Here is a 14,091-nt window from a genome sequence, read left to right as displayed (position 1 = left end):
GTTCTTATCTATCACGGCAGCAGGTAGGTACTAATTATAGTAGAGCACTCGCTCCTGAATGACTTTAACATTGGGAAGGGTAGGTGTGATCCATCCGGTGTGATTTTAGAACACTGTTAGAAGGATCTTCAGTCTCCACCATGCCTCTACTGCGGCGGATCCGGGACGAGTTTCGTCTGCATCGGTTCTTCCCTCGTCATCATGATCCAGTCCGCTTCTACACAACTCCCGGGTATACGTATTAAAGATGTTATTATACGTAAACGTGACAAGACTTCAATAACGCCAAGACTCACAACTGAAGCATGTTGACTATATGGCCGTGGGAATCCACCCTTTATTCGACGTTACGTACACTGTCATAGGCCAGGCTGCAATTCACAACCATGCTGTTCACGCTTGTACGTATTAATCCCATACACATAGCATAAGGCTGACATCATGTTGCCCGGGCTTACATAACCACTTGCATGTTGGCGTTTCTTTGTAAACAAGATGACTTCAATTGCAAGTTGTGGGTCCAGGCACTTGGCCATTCTCTCCTTATATCCATGATAGCACTTTACCGACGCCGGTAGTCCACGGAATTCTCATAAAACGGTTTGAACATGAACATTTTTTTGTTTTTTGTTTTGTTTAGGGTATTCTGATCAAAAAGAACAATAACTCTTATTTTGTGCAGTGCTCTGAATCACAGGAGTCGCCATCCATATCACCAAATACATGGTTAAGACTTAAAAACTTTCTCAAAAACTTGTTCTCGGGTTCCCTTGTCTCCTCTGGTCCTTCGTGATCTACGGGACTGCATGTCTCCTCAGCGGCCAGCGCTCAGTGACTCCTCTCGGGCGGAGGGGTGGGGACGGCCGAGCTTCTTGGCCTTGGAGACGGTAGCCACCACGTGATCCTTATTTGTGTGGGACGGAAGAATCAAACAGGAACCAAATACAGGAACCATTTATGCTAGTCTGTCAGAAACGCTACATTGACAGTGATTTATAATTATATAGTCACGATATTAAACGGGACCGACAGGACAACCCTTGGAGGTGATCAGGTAACAAGGTACTTCCATGTCACTGTGACCATGTGCCAGAATACAAGACATACCGGTAATAAGTTTTTTTCATAAGTCGTGGCATTTATGATAGTGAGTGGATAGATGACGTACCTGTCGGCGTTCTGCGGCGAGGTTCTGACGCTTCTCCAGTGCGTCCGCTGTCGCCACCTTGGCCACACGAGCCCTTCTCTTCTTCAGACGTCTCTCCATACGTTTGGTCTTCTGAGATTCCCGTGTCGCGATGACGTCTGAGTCGCTGGTGGAGGTGATGATGAACCCGCTGCTGGTCACCTTCCTGCTCGCCTTCTTGGCCTTGATCTTTGCCGCCTTCTCCGCAGATTTAGTAGAAATCCTGCCGCTCTTCTTGGCTAACAGGTCCTTTAATGATGGTACAAAACACGATAATTAACGAAATAAATAATACATCTGAGTTTAATATACATGTAGCTACCCTTCTTTCATCCCGATGATCACTCTCGTCTCCTCCCCCGCGCGCTCTTTAGCCTTATCTCTGTTGTTTTCATCTGAGCTTCAACGCATGCGCACCAGGCCCACCGTTCCCTGAAGTCTGAAGTCGGACCATGTCCTTACCTTCCTCCTAACCTCAGCGCCGCTAAGCTGCCTCTTCAGATCCTCAGGAGATTCCGGGCAGGGCTTCTTCACCTTCTCACGCCGTTCCTCCAGGCTCCTCTCAAGTTTCTTCAGCCTCATGTGGTAGCGCGGAGGAGTACCAGAGTTGTCGACCGATACGTGGAAGGCGATGGCATTGTCGCGTCGCTTGAGTCCGGGTAGCACACCCTCATCTCGTAGCTGGGACAAAATGTCGTCTGAGGACAATTCAGGCCTCGGCTCAGACATTATGAGAGCGGGTGGACTGCTTACTGGAATCGCCGACGCTTCTGAAACAAAGTTGTAATCATGAAGCACATCTTTCCGTTCAGTCCTTGGGAATGGATGGAATTGTGTTAAACGATAAATACCAGGGACGATCCAATGGTCTTCAATACGACTGTGACCATGTTTTGCAGAATTGATAGTTTTGTCCGACGCGATCGACAAATACTACTAGTATACAAACTTCAGTAACGCAGAGAAATGAATTGCCTCTACTGGGACATACAGCAGTCCGCAACAGACTCAGGTGATTTCTTCATTGTGTTACACAACTCAACGCAGATTTGGTAGATTTAAGTTATGAAGAAAGTCCAGCGTAGGGCCGCCAGGTGGGTATGCTGCCGCTACCGTCAGTCCTCAAGCGTAGGGGACATGATGCAAGACCTCAAATGGGACTCACTACAAACAAGAAGGAAGAGAGCCAGACTCACGACCTTCTACAAGGTGCATCATGGCCTCGCCACCGTCAACTCACAGAACCTACCTTCGGTCAGCCGACCAAAACGTCAGACGTCTTCACCCCTTGTCCTACGACATCCCCTTCTGCAGAACGACGTACAGACAGTTCTCATTTTTCCCTCGGACAGCTGCAGAGTGGAACTCTTTGCCTGCAGAGATGGTGGCTGCCCCCTCCCTGGCGTCTTTCAGGGACAGGCTGACCCACCTCCACTAGACCCAGCTAGACATGTACACTAGACACCTTCCCCCCGTCACAACCGTTGCTGGTACAGACAACAGAAACCATCCCAGCACCAGCACTACCCGACAAGCGCAGCAGATTCATCAACATGTTGATGCTGGCTGCCGAACCACGAAGAAGAAGAAGCTGCCCGCACTTACCCGTGGTCTCCCGGACCATGCTCTCGTCCCCAGGTGCATCCCCAGTCGTCTCTTCTCCTGAGGCAACTTTGTTGACGCTGAGACAACACGTGAACATTGAAAGCAGTTTATCCCACATTTTGTTCGGAGTCTTGTCCTGTCCGCTGAGTGCAATATCAACCTTGGTGCAATATGCTGTCTGGAACTTTGTTGTTCCAAACAAAGCTTGGAGATCTCGATGGAATGTGACGTCATAAAGCGATGTTCTAGTACGTTCGAGGGAGGTTTATGGTAGCATCACACAATATTTCGCCGCGACCCCCGTCGTCTTTGACGTAGCGGTAAGAAAATAGTGCGCCCTAAACCTTGAACCGTGTGTAAAAACATTGATGTGAATGCCAGAGATCCTTTTTTAAGTCAACTAGTATATCAAAGATCATTCTAGATGTATGAAAAGATGTCTAGACCTACTTAGGGAAATTTTTCACTAGCTTTAAGCCTAATTTCTTATATATTTTCACAAGTCAGGACTACATACCGTATCATAGCCTAATCTGCATCACCGATCCCAGACGTCTCCAGCAAAGTGGCTAAAACCACCGTCAAATTGCCAAATTTCCATCTTTTCTGGAATGGGAAAAACACGGAAGGCTCGCAAAGGAGTTCCAATTTTTTAGGCTTATTTGACTTTGTTTTCGAAAATGCAACCATTTGAAATTAAGAATCACAATATCTAAGACATTTCACAAACAGACCATTGGATATAAGGTCCAAAGGGACATGTTTCATTTACAATTTACCAATATGATACGTACGACATTGTGCTGTAAGATGTGACTCAGTTTCCACGAAACATTTCCCCATTTCTTTAGGAGAGTTTGTCCCTCTATTGTGAAGTTATAGTTACACTATATAGAACTTTAGATTTTGTCCCTGCCAATAATTCAATTGCTTAATATTCTTTTTTTGCAATCTCCAGATCCGTATTCGACTTTTGTTATGCCTTTGTTCGTTTTTCATCCTATCACACCTGTATCATAATTGACATTTGTTAAGTTAAATGGAGGAGGGTTTCTTATAAGCCTTGCAGGCTTCTTTTCTCCTCCTGCACGTTCTTTTGGATTCTTTCAATTACTTCACTATTGTTTTTTTATACATGTGCGAATAGACAAAACAAAACAAAACCAGACTGAGGAGACCTCGGCCCTGAGGGCTGCTGTCATCTCTGGAACATCACAAGATTTTACCCAGCCTGCGTTACACAACCTGGGTTACGCTCGGTTCACATTTCTGGAGAGGGCCCAGTCGGTAGCTTGCGGGAACCAAAAATGTGGAAAAACTAGAAAGGCAACATTTGCACGAGAAAATACAGCATGTATCGCCCATTTCCCTCCCTATGCAATAAGCGACTGTTCTAATGCCTTTAAGTTTGCAATGATGTAATTTTGTATTAGAGGGAAAAAGGAGTGTTTGCAGAGTTTCAAGTTCGCCGTAGCGATATAGTCACAAGCTGTATATGTACAGCAGTGGAAACACCGGTTTTAAGTTCGCAGTGATGCAATCACTTTCAGTTTAATAAAAGAGACATTTCAAGAATTTATAGGATATGCAAAAACTACCGAATTTCAAGAATTCCAGTGTCTGATATCTGATATATATCACTTATAATGTTGAAACAGCTTTAGGCGCCACGCTCAACACAAAACTCACTGGTTGCAACCTGTTTCTTTGTAAGACAAAGTCACAAAAATGGTCACAGTAGACTGGCGGTCACTAAAGACAGGATTCGTTATGCTTGTGTCAATGAGATAATCATCTAAGGGACCACCAAAGAGTGGTCAAAATGGCGGTGCTTTAAGAAAGCTGGACACTAGTACAGGTTAGACTGTACATATTTTGTATATTGATACAGTTTATGTTTGCTTATGATAATTGATACGGAATAAACTATTGAATCAGCAACACCCAAAGCTCCTAGTCATCATTGTTGTTTTTGACTGAACAGACAGAGTAGATATCTCTCAACAAAATAGAAACAGTACTTTTCAGCTCCAGGAAGCTAAACCAGCACCATGGTCGGAGCCAATTGCATCACCATAAACATCTGTTAACTGCTAAACAGTAGTTGGTCCTGGCTGGACGTCGAAATGTGGACGGATTAAATTCATCATTTTAGGAAACTATGAACACATCATATATCTGTGTGTATCTGACGTTTTGAATTGTTCATAACTCGTATTTATACCTGAATTTCGAGGAGCAAATCTTGCTGGTAGACTTATGCTAAGGTATTGCTAAAAACAAATCCTTGGCCCTTCCCCCAAGCCAATTATTTTATCCATGGCCCTCCCCCAGGCATCTTTTTTCCCTCTCCCCCTTACGCCCCCCCCCCTCCGGTAAATTTCGTACTGTCCCTTATTGGATTATGTTTTAATCGGGTTTTAGGACATTGTGCATTTTTTATTTAAGCCCTCGTTGACGTTAAACCTTGACGTCAAACTATCGTTGACGTTAAACCTTGAAAACAACATCTTTTTAAAACCAATGAGAATGAAAAGCTATTTTCCTGTCCGTAAACATGCGGTACTCTGCGAGCGGATTTGCCACGTTATATGTTTGTTTTTGCCTGGCCAGAGACAACAGATCGTGTCTGTTTGTGCTTTGCTTTGTCTTCAAAATAAGCTTTCCCACAACAAGTTTACCCAGCGCTTCCTTTGGCAAGAATCGGGTCCCCAGTGGCTGTATTGTGTGGCTATCTCTAGCTAGAAGGCACAGTTAGGACACCACACGTGGGGCGTCTTCATCAACGAGCCAGGTAAAACTCCTTACAAGTGAGTGGGTCAGTTCTATGTCTCGGGAACATGTGTTACAATGACACCTTGGAGTGTTTATTACTGCATCAATGGTCCAAGTAAGACGTATAAGACGTCGGTGGTGTGTTTTCTCAAGGGCTTGCGCAATCTGTATAGGTGAGGCGCCTCACATGGAACTTGGGCGTGTTGTAGATTGAACAGGGGCCGAGTGAGGAACCTAGATGTGTTTTACAGACCGAAATGTGAGTTAGTTGTATTTCCTTTAACTAGAGACCGGCTAAGGTACCTTACAGGTGAGGTAGGTATGTTCCGTTTGACTAGGGACCAGGTAAACTACCTTACAGGTGAGATAGATGTGTTTCGTATGTAAGCGGGCGCCCTCCATGTCCATAGTTGATGATGTGGTGGAATCTTTGCTTTCCGGTTTAAATCCAAGCTTTGACTATTCAATGCACATTTACCATGTGGACGCTGTGTTGCGTGTCAACATTTGGACCCAAACAATCAAGGGCCATTGAGATTTTTGATGTAGGAAACGGCATGAAAGCAGCTAGCCTCAGTTGCAGACTCCATGCGGCTGTTTTATTTTTTTTAAAGGTTTTTAGGCATTGTGATGCAATCAAAACCGCATGTGGACGAGCATGGCCCTTTTCATAACACTCCCCCACCCATTTCTAGAGATGGTTTCTTCCACATGGAGACGTATGATGTTGATGGAAGGTACCATTGTTGGAGGGGTAAGGGTCGTCACGCCAGGCACTGCCTTTTTTTATGGTGTTTTAAGCAGTGTTTGGGTGTATACTTAAGGGTCAATGACCCGCCTATTCCTCGGTTGATATTCTGCCATAAGACCTGGTCATTTGCTTTAACCACCGAATAGAATTACCCAGTGAGCAACGCGAAGGGAGCACAGGAGAGAAACATGTTGTTTTTGCTGCGTTTCTTCCTCTTCTTCTCCTCCAAACAAATTAGGTCAATGAGGGCTGTAACCATGGTTACTGGGAAAATGACAGACACAGGGGTGTTGGATTGCATTTTGTAACAAATCGGCAGGACAGAGCTGGGGGGCTGCTCACCACGTATATGAATGTGTAAAATAAACATAGCAGCATAGCAGCTAGTAAAGCTAGACCACGTGAAGGTAAACATTTAATATGTATTTGCTTGCAAACGTTTTCTTTCTAGTTAACGTAATTCTCAATTGGCCAATCAAAACTGACCCATATAAGAGATACGAATTCCTGTATGACACATGGATCAACCAATACTATACATGTAAATACATTTGTCCGATGTGTAAAGAAATGCATTTGTTTTGTCCAGAAGGTCACAGATTTCATGTTGAAACCAAACTTCCCAGAGACAATATTTCGAAACAATTTTTTTTTTTCAAATCTACTCTATTCCTTCCCCTCTGGTGGGAGATTAGTCAGAGAAGTGTCCCTCCTTCTGATTGGTCAATATCATATGTATCTCTCTCTGATTGGTTAACATCAACTGGCCATATACAGGCTGTGAGCGATTCGACTTACAACGGGGCCGCCAACTAGTCGCGGGTCCAGTGAGATAGGGGCTCGTCCATGCGTGCCCCTTACGTAGCGTACCATGTACCATCGTGTACACAACAAGTGTGGTGTGGTGGGAGATTCCCTGGTGCAGTGTAACATAGAGCTGAAAGTATATTAAAACTTGTAGATGCAAGATGTGCTTGCAAGTGTCCCTGAATTACACTTGAGTGGGAGATACTTCAGATATTTCATGTTTTGCTTATCCTTTGGCAAACATGTTACACAGTAATGTTCTTGTGTTGTGACAAACATGTTAAACATCAAGGTCCTTGTGTTGTGGCAAACATGTTACACAGTGAGGTTTTTGTGTGGTGGAAAACATGTTACACAGTAAGGTTCTTGTGTTGTGGCAAACATGTTACACAGTCAGGTTCTTGTGTGGTGGAAAACATGTTACACAGTAAGGTTCTTGTGTTGTGGCAAACATGTTACACAGTAAGGTTCTTGTGTGGTGACAAACATGTTACACTGTAAGATTCTTGTGTTTTTTTTACGTCTAAGTCTCTTTCCTCCTGTTAGATGGAAGAAGCAGCAAAAGATCTGCATGATCATGAACAGACAGAAGAGAAACGGCCTTGTCCAGAAACAGACCATGGAGGGACAAGGAAACAGCACCGCAAGACTCACAGTGCTGACAGACCACATCGATGCCTGGAATGCGAGTTCTCCGCATCCAAGATGTCCGCCATGAAACGGCACGTTAGGACGACGCACGCCGCAGGTAAAGGTAAACAACCGAAGAAAGATCACCTTGTGAAGTATCTCAGGGCAACTCACGGTGGTGAGAGACCTTTTCAGTGCGATGTCTGCGACTATTCCGCTGCACGAAAGGCTCACATGAAACTTCACATCATGGCCAAACACAGTAACTACCGACCGCACAACTGCGCAAAGTGCGACTACTCTGCAGTCAGCAAACACCGGTTAAAGGTTCATATGATGTCACACACTGGTGAGAAGCCCTACAGCTGTGAGCGGTGTGCTTTTGCCACTGCACAGAAGAGCAACCTGAAGTGTCACATGGCGACCCACACTGGAGAGAAACCTTACAAGTGTGATGTATGCGATTATTCTGCAGTACGAAAGTCTGCTTTGGAGATTCACATGGCTACCCACAATGGAGAGAAACCTTACAAGTGTGATGTATGCGATTATTCTGCAGTACGAAAGTCTGCTTTGAAGATTCACATGGCTACCCACATGGAGGGGGGGGGGGCTTACAGGTGTGATGTATGCGGTTATTCTACAGCACAGATGTCTAATTTGAAGAAGCACATCGCTACCCACACTGGAGAGAAACCTTACAGGTGTGATGTATGTGGTTATTCTACAGCAGAGATGTCTAATTTGAAGCGTCACATCGCTACACACACTGGGGAGAAACCTTACAGGTGTGATGTATGCGGTTATTCTACAGTACGAAAGTATGATTTGAAGAGTCACATGGCCACCCACACTGGTGAGAAACCTTTCAAGTGTGATGTATGCGGTTATTCTACAGCACAGATGTCTCATCTGAAGCAGCACATCGCTACCCACACTGGGGAGAAACCTTTCAAGTGTGATGTATGCGGTTATTCTACAGCACAGATGTCTCATCTGAAGCAGCACATCGCTACCCACACTGGAGAGAAACCTTACAGGTGTGATGTATGTGGTTATTCTACAGCAGAGATGTCTAATTTGAAGCGTCACATCGCTACCCACACTGGAGAGAAACCTTACAGGTGTGATGCATGCGGTTATTCTACAGTACGAAAGTATGATTTGAAGCGTCACATCGCTACCCACACTGGGGAGAAATCTTACATGTGTGATGCATGCGGTTATACTGCAGCAGAGATGTCTAATTTGAAGCGTCACATCGCTACACACACTGGAGAGAAACCTTACAGGTGTGATGTATGCGGTTATTCTACAGCACAGATGTCTAATTTGAAGCGTCACATCGCTACCCACACTGGAGAGAAACCTTTCAAGTGTGAAGTCTGTAGTTATTCTGCAGCTGACAGGTCTGCGTTGAGGAGTCACATGAAGAAACACGACTATAAGCCACGTGACACCAATCTGAAGTGAGGCTGCAAGTTTGTGACCATTCCATGTGCTTTGCTCTTCATGGAAGCCAATGAAGAGACACAAGCGAAGGACATGGAGTTTATTAGAGAAACTGGTTAAGTTGGCTGATGCCTCTGCTATTCTTGGAACACGCTTATAGTTAGTGCTGTCCATAGCTTATTGTGGTAGAGAATGCTGAAGGAGTGGAGAGGCCCGTGGTTAGATATAGGCGTCTGCCAGGATTCCTCGTGTGCATCAGAACCTGTATCATATGACACCGTAAAGTTAGATGATGTGATACCTTCGTTATCATTGTAGTCGCCTTCTTTTTGATACTGTTCTTCATATCCTTGTTATGGTTTGTAACAGAATAGACTGTTGACAGTATCAAATGAGAGGAGAGTTCTGTAGTTAGATGAAAGGATTTGGCTGTGCAGTGTATTTACTTCCGCTATGAGAATACCAAAGCGGAGAAGAGGCCTGTAGTTAGATAAAGGATCCACCATGAGAATTTTGAAGCAGAGAAGAGGCCTGTATTAGATAAAAGGGTCTGCCATGAGAATACTTAAGCAGAGAAGAGGCCTGTAGTTAGATAAAAGGGTCTGCCATGAGAATACTAAAGCAGAGATGAGGCCTGTAGTTAGATAAAAGGGTCTGCCATGAGAATACTTAAGCAGAGAAGAGGCCTGTAGTTAGATAAAAGGGTCTGCCATGAGAATACTTAAGCAGAGAAGAGACCTGTAGTTCGATAAAGGATCCGCCATGAGAAAACTTAAGCAGAGAAGAGGCCTATAGTTAGATAAAGGATCCGCCATGAGAATACTAAAGCAGAGAAGAGGCCTGAAGTTAGATAAAGGATCCACCATGAGAATACTAAAGCAGAGAAGAGGCCTGTAGTTAGATAAAGGATCCACCATGAGAATACTAAAGCAGAGGTGAGGCCTGTAGTTAGATAAAAGGGTCTGCCATGAGAATACTTAAGCAGAGAAGAGACCTGTAGTTCGATAAAGGATCCGCCATGAGAAAACTTAAGCAGAGAAGAGGCCTGTAGTTAGATAAAAGGGTCCGCCATGAGAATACTAAAGCAGAGGTGAGGCCTGTAGTTAGATAAAAGGGTCTGCCATGAGAATACTTAAGCAGAGAAGAGACCTGTAGTTCGATAAAGGATCCGCCATGAGAAAACTTAAGCAGAGAAGAGGCCTGTAGTTAGATAAAAGGGTCTGCCATGAGAATACTTAAGCAGAGAAGAGGCGTATAGTTATATAAAGGATCCGCCATGAGAATACTTAAGCAGAGATGAGGCCTGTAGTTAGATAAAGGATCCGCCATGAGAAAACTTAAGCAGAGAAGAGACCTATAGTTAGATAAAGGATCCGTCATGAGAATACTAAAGCAGAGAAGAGCTAGAGGCCTGTAGTTAGATAAAGGATCCACCATGAGAATACTAAAGCAGAGATGAGGCCTGTAGTTAAATAAAAGGGTCTGCCATGAGAATACTTAAGCAAAGAAGAGGCCTATAGTTAGATAAAATGGTCTGCCATGAGAAAACTTAAGCAGAGAAGAGGCCTATAGTTAGATAAAATGGTCTGCCATGAGAAAACTTAAGCAGAGAAGAGGCCTATAGTTAGATAAAGGATCCGTCATGAGAATACTAAAGCAGAGAAGAGCTAGAGGCCTGTAGTTAGATAAAGGATCCACCATGAGAATACTAAAGCAGAGATGAGGCCTGTAGTTAGATAAAAGGGTCTGCCATGAGAATACTTAGGCAAAGAAGAGGCCTATAGTTAGATAAAAGGGTCTGCCATGAGAATACTTAAGTAGAGAAGAGGCCTGTAGTAAACCACGCCAACAACGACAAGCATTTATTAACAAATAGCAAACCTTACACCATCGCCATGGCAATGTTTTTTCATTGGCAATCTTATTTGTATCAGTACAGCTTTATTTTGATGTTTAGAAAAACAGTATATACCAACACAATGCAATGTAGCAGTACATGTTTGTACATCATGACCTCCTATAGTTTACATGTAATAGTTGCAATGTATTCATTATATTTCCGCAGTAACGTGGACTATCAAAATAACAATTCCCATGTTATGTGTATTTCTTTCATTTTGCGATACAAGAAGTTAAACATGTATTGACAAAACACATGATGCTTTAACGTAGCGACTAGTGCAGAATATACACAACAGTGCCGGCCATCCTATACTCATGATCACAATAATCTGGTACACGTGCATATTGCTTGGACATAACATAAATACTCTACTCTAAACACTTACATGCATGTATGTATCTGCTGACACATAACCAGAGTCATATATGCTGCATTGTGTGACAGATCAGATCAGATCACCACTAAGTGAGCAGCATGATAGAACGGTCTCATAAAACCAGGCAACTTTCAAGTTGATTTGCAAGGTGTTAATAAAAAAAAAAACTCTTATCAAGCATTTCTGTTTAACCTCTTCTTCTTCTTCAGCTGATGATGATGATGGGTAATAATCAGGAATGGGGAAATATTGGACCAGAGAGTAGGAATCAAATATAGTCGGGACGGGCATTTAGGGGCTGGGATGAAAAGGGGCGTCGGGGTTCATCATGAGTGAAGTCGGACAGAGGGGGTGTACTGATAGAGGACTGTGTCGGAGGGGCCTTAAATCTGTGATGACCACGGAGGGTACTCGGGGAGGGGGGAATATGGCAGAGGAGGGTCGGCGTTATCAAGGAACTGTGAGGTGGGCTGTGAAGGGATGGCGTTTGAGATGAGACAATAAGGGGCGGCGGTAGGGTCCAGTTTTGAAGGGGTGAAGACCGGGACAGAGGGGGTGGACAGGGCAGGGATGTCGTTTGAGTTGGGATGGAAAGGAGCGGTGGTGGGATTTAGTTCACTAGGGCGGGAGACAGGGACAGAGAGAGCAGACTGTGAAGAGATGGTGTTTGAGTTTGGAAGATAAGGGGCGGCTGAGGGGTTGAGTTTACTGAGGGAGAAGATAGAGTTGATGGACTGGGAAGGGACGTCAAGGGACCAGGGTGGGTACTCAGGGAGGGGGACATACGGCAATGGAAGGTCGGAATTGTTGAGGAACGGGGAGGTGCAGTGCGGCGGCAGTGGAGGATGGATATGAATGTAGGGGGTGATCTTGTGAGTGGTGGTGGCGGCAGGGCACGGAAGCGGTGGGGTGACAGGTGGCAGGATGGGTACCGTTGAATGATCTGTTGAAAAGCAAGAACGTCATAATGAATCAGCTAGTGAAGAAAGACATAAGGAAAATTGATATGAAAAGCTAATACAGTCTTCAAGGAGCTCATACTATAGTATATCACACTATGTTGCTTTTCAGTTTCATGTGCACTTAACTTCCATTTCGAACCACCGCAACATTGTTCTGTCTAAACCAACACAGTCTTCAATGTTCGCTCTATGTTGCTTTTCAGTCTCATATGTGTGTACTAAAACTTCCATGAGTTTAATTTTCAACACACCGCTGGAATACAACATTATTCTCTCTAAATGTATGCGTATCATCAGATTTGTAACAGCATTGGAACAACACAGTTACACCGTACCCTATCGCTGATGTAACATGATGATTAATAACTTCATTTGCAAATTCATGTCCTAATTCAAACCCTTGACAGTTTAAATGTACGTCATCGAATAACTTCCACTACTTTCCCTCTCTCGTTAATATGCATTTAAGATCGAGCAATATTCCTACCGTTTAGCTGGAATCCTGTGGTTATATTCATATTAACTTCGGCAACAACTTTCTCTACGATCCTTTCCAGCACATCTGTATGTAAGGGATGGAAAACGACTGTGTTTGTGGCGGAGGAGTTGTTTACTAGTATATTGAGTTGAACTTGATTTGCCTGCAAGATGGACGTGATTCACTTGTAACTGACCACACGAGGAGAAATGGACACTATTCTAAGCATGAGTGTGACTTATAGAACGAGAGTCTTGGCAAAAGTTATGATATAAAATGTGTACAATTTACTTCAACTCGAACGGTTACGTACCATAATTTGTGGCAAACGGCGTAAGGAAACTTTTCATATGATTCCAGTACACTAACTTTGCCTTTCAGGTATACTTCGAGCAAGAATCTCATGTTGGTACCTCATACAGAACTGTACGTTAAAAAGTACGCGTTGCCGGCTTGCCGATCTACTGTACTTGTGGAGGATTTTGCAGGCGGCATCATGGTAATGCGAAACTAATTGTGCTAACGTATGTGTCAGCAGTTTTCTTCATACTCAGAAGTGGAGGTACGCGTTATCTGACACTTTTGAAATCTTTATTGAGTATACCATATGGCAGACTTAAGTCTGAATTTTGATGCTATTTACATTCTTATGCTCACATATTACACAAGAGATAACACAGTTGTCATGTTTTAAAATCTACGGTACGTATAATAACCTTACAGTATTAGTTAGAATATATGAACAGTACAGCACACGTTGCAATAGTATCAAAACAGCCAGTGTCTTATTTAAAACATATAGTACATATCTTATCCTACGCTATTGAATGACATATTTGGACACGTTAGTTAAAATATTGAGACAGTTCATACCTGTGACTGGCGTGAGGACCGATTCTGGCAGATGTTTGGCGTTGTCCTTGGTGGCTATTGTGAAAAAGCGTCATTTAGCGACATTGTCAAAACTGCAGAGAGGCCTTTTCCTGAAAGTTATAGACCTACGAGACGGTTTTGACTTTTCCCCGAAGCCTGCTTTAGGAGGCTCAACCACACATAATGTGGCGAACACAAACGTAGGGATATAACGTCAGCAACCGGTCACTGAACAAATCATTAGTATAGCTGCTATGCACTTACATGTCAATTCAGTAGACACTTTACAAGAA

General features: G+C 43.8%; 2 protein-coding genes across 2 annotated transcripts; one reads left to right on the top strand and one right to left on the bottom strand.

The window, feature by feature from the left end:
- Positions 1–305: 305 nt before the first annotated feature.
- On the bottom strand, positions 306–3,109 carry LOC136435409 (uncharacterized). The gene is made up of 4 exons (XM_066428880.1): positions 2,792–3,109; positions 1,649–1,956; positions 1,169–1,435; positions 306–904 (listed from the first exon to the last, which is right to left on the bottom strand). The coding sequence occupies exons 1-4, from the start codon at positions 2,907–2,909 to the stop codon at positions 815–817; spliced, it is 783 nt and encodes a 260-aa protein (XP_066284977.1). The 5' UTR covers positions 2,910–3,109; the 3' UTR covers positions 306–814.
- A 4,566-nt stretch (positions 3,110–7,675) lies between these two features.
- LOC136435407 (zinc finger protein 431-like) lies at positions 7,676–9,513 on the top strand. Its single transcript, XM_066428879.1, has one exon. It carries the CDS (start codon positions 7,830–7,832, stop codon positions 9,225–9,227), a length of 1,398 nt encoding a protein of 465 aa, XP_066284976.1. The 5' UTR covers positions 7,676–7,829; the 3' UTR covers positions 9,228–9,513.
- Positions 9,514–14,091: the final 4,578 nt, after the last annotated feature.

Source organism: Branchiostoma lanceolatum, chromosome 5 (genome assembly GCF_035083965.1).
Source record: "Branchiostoma lanceolatum isolate klBraLanc5 chromosome 5, klBraLanc5.hap2, whole genome shotgun sequence".
Taxonomy (NCBI): Eukaryota; Metazoa; Chordata; class Leptocardii; order Amphioxiformes; family Branchiostomatidae; genus Branchiostoma; species Branchiostoma lanceolatum.
Note: the sequence above shows the minus strand (reverse complement) of the source record. Positions and strands in the feature narration are given on the sequence as shown.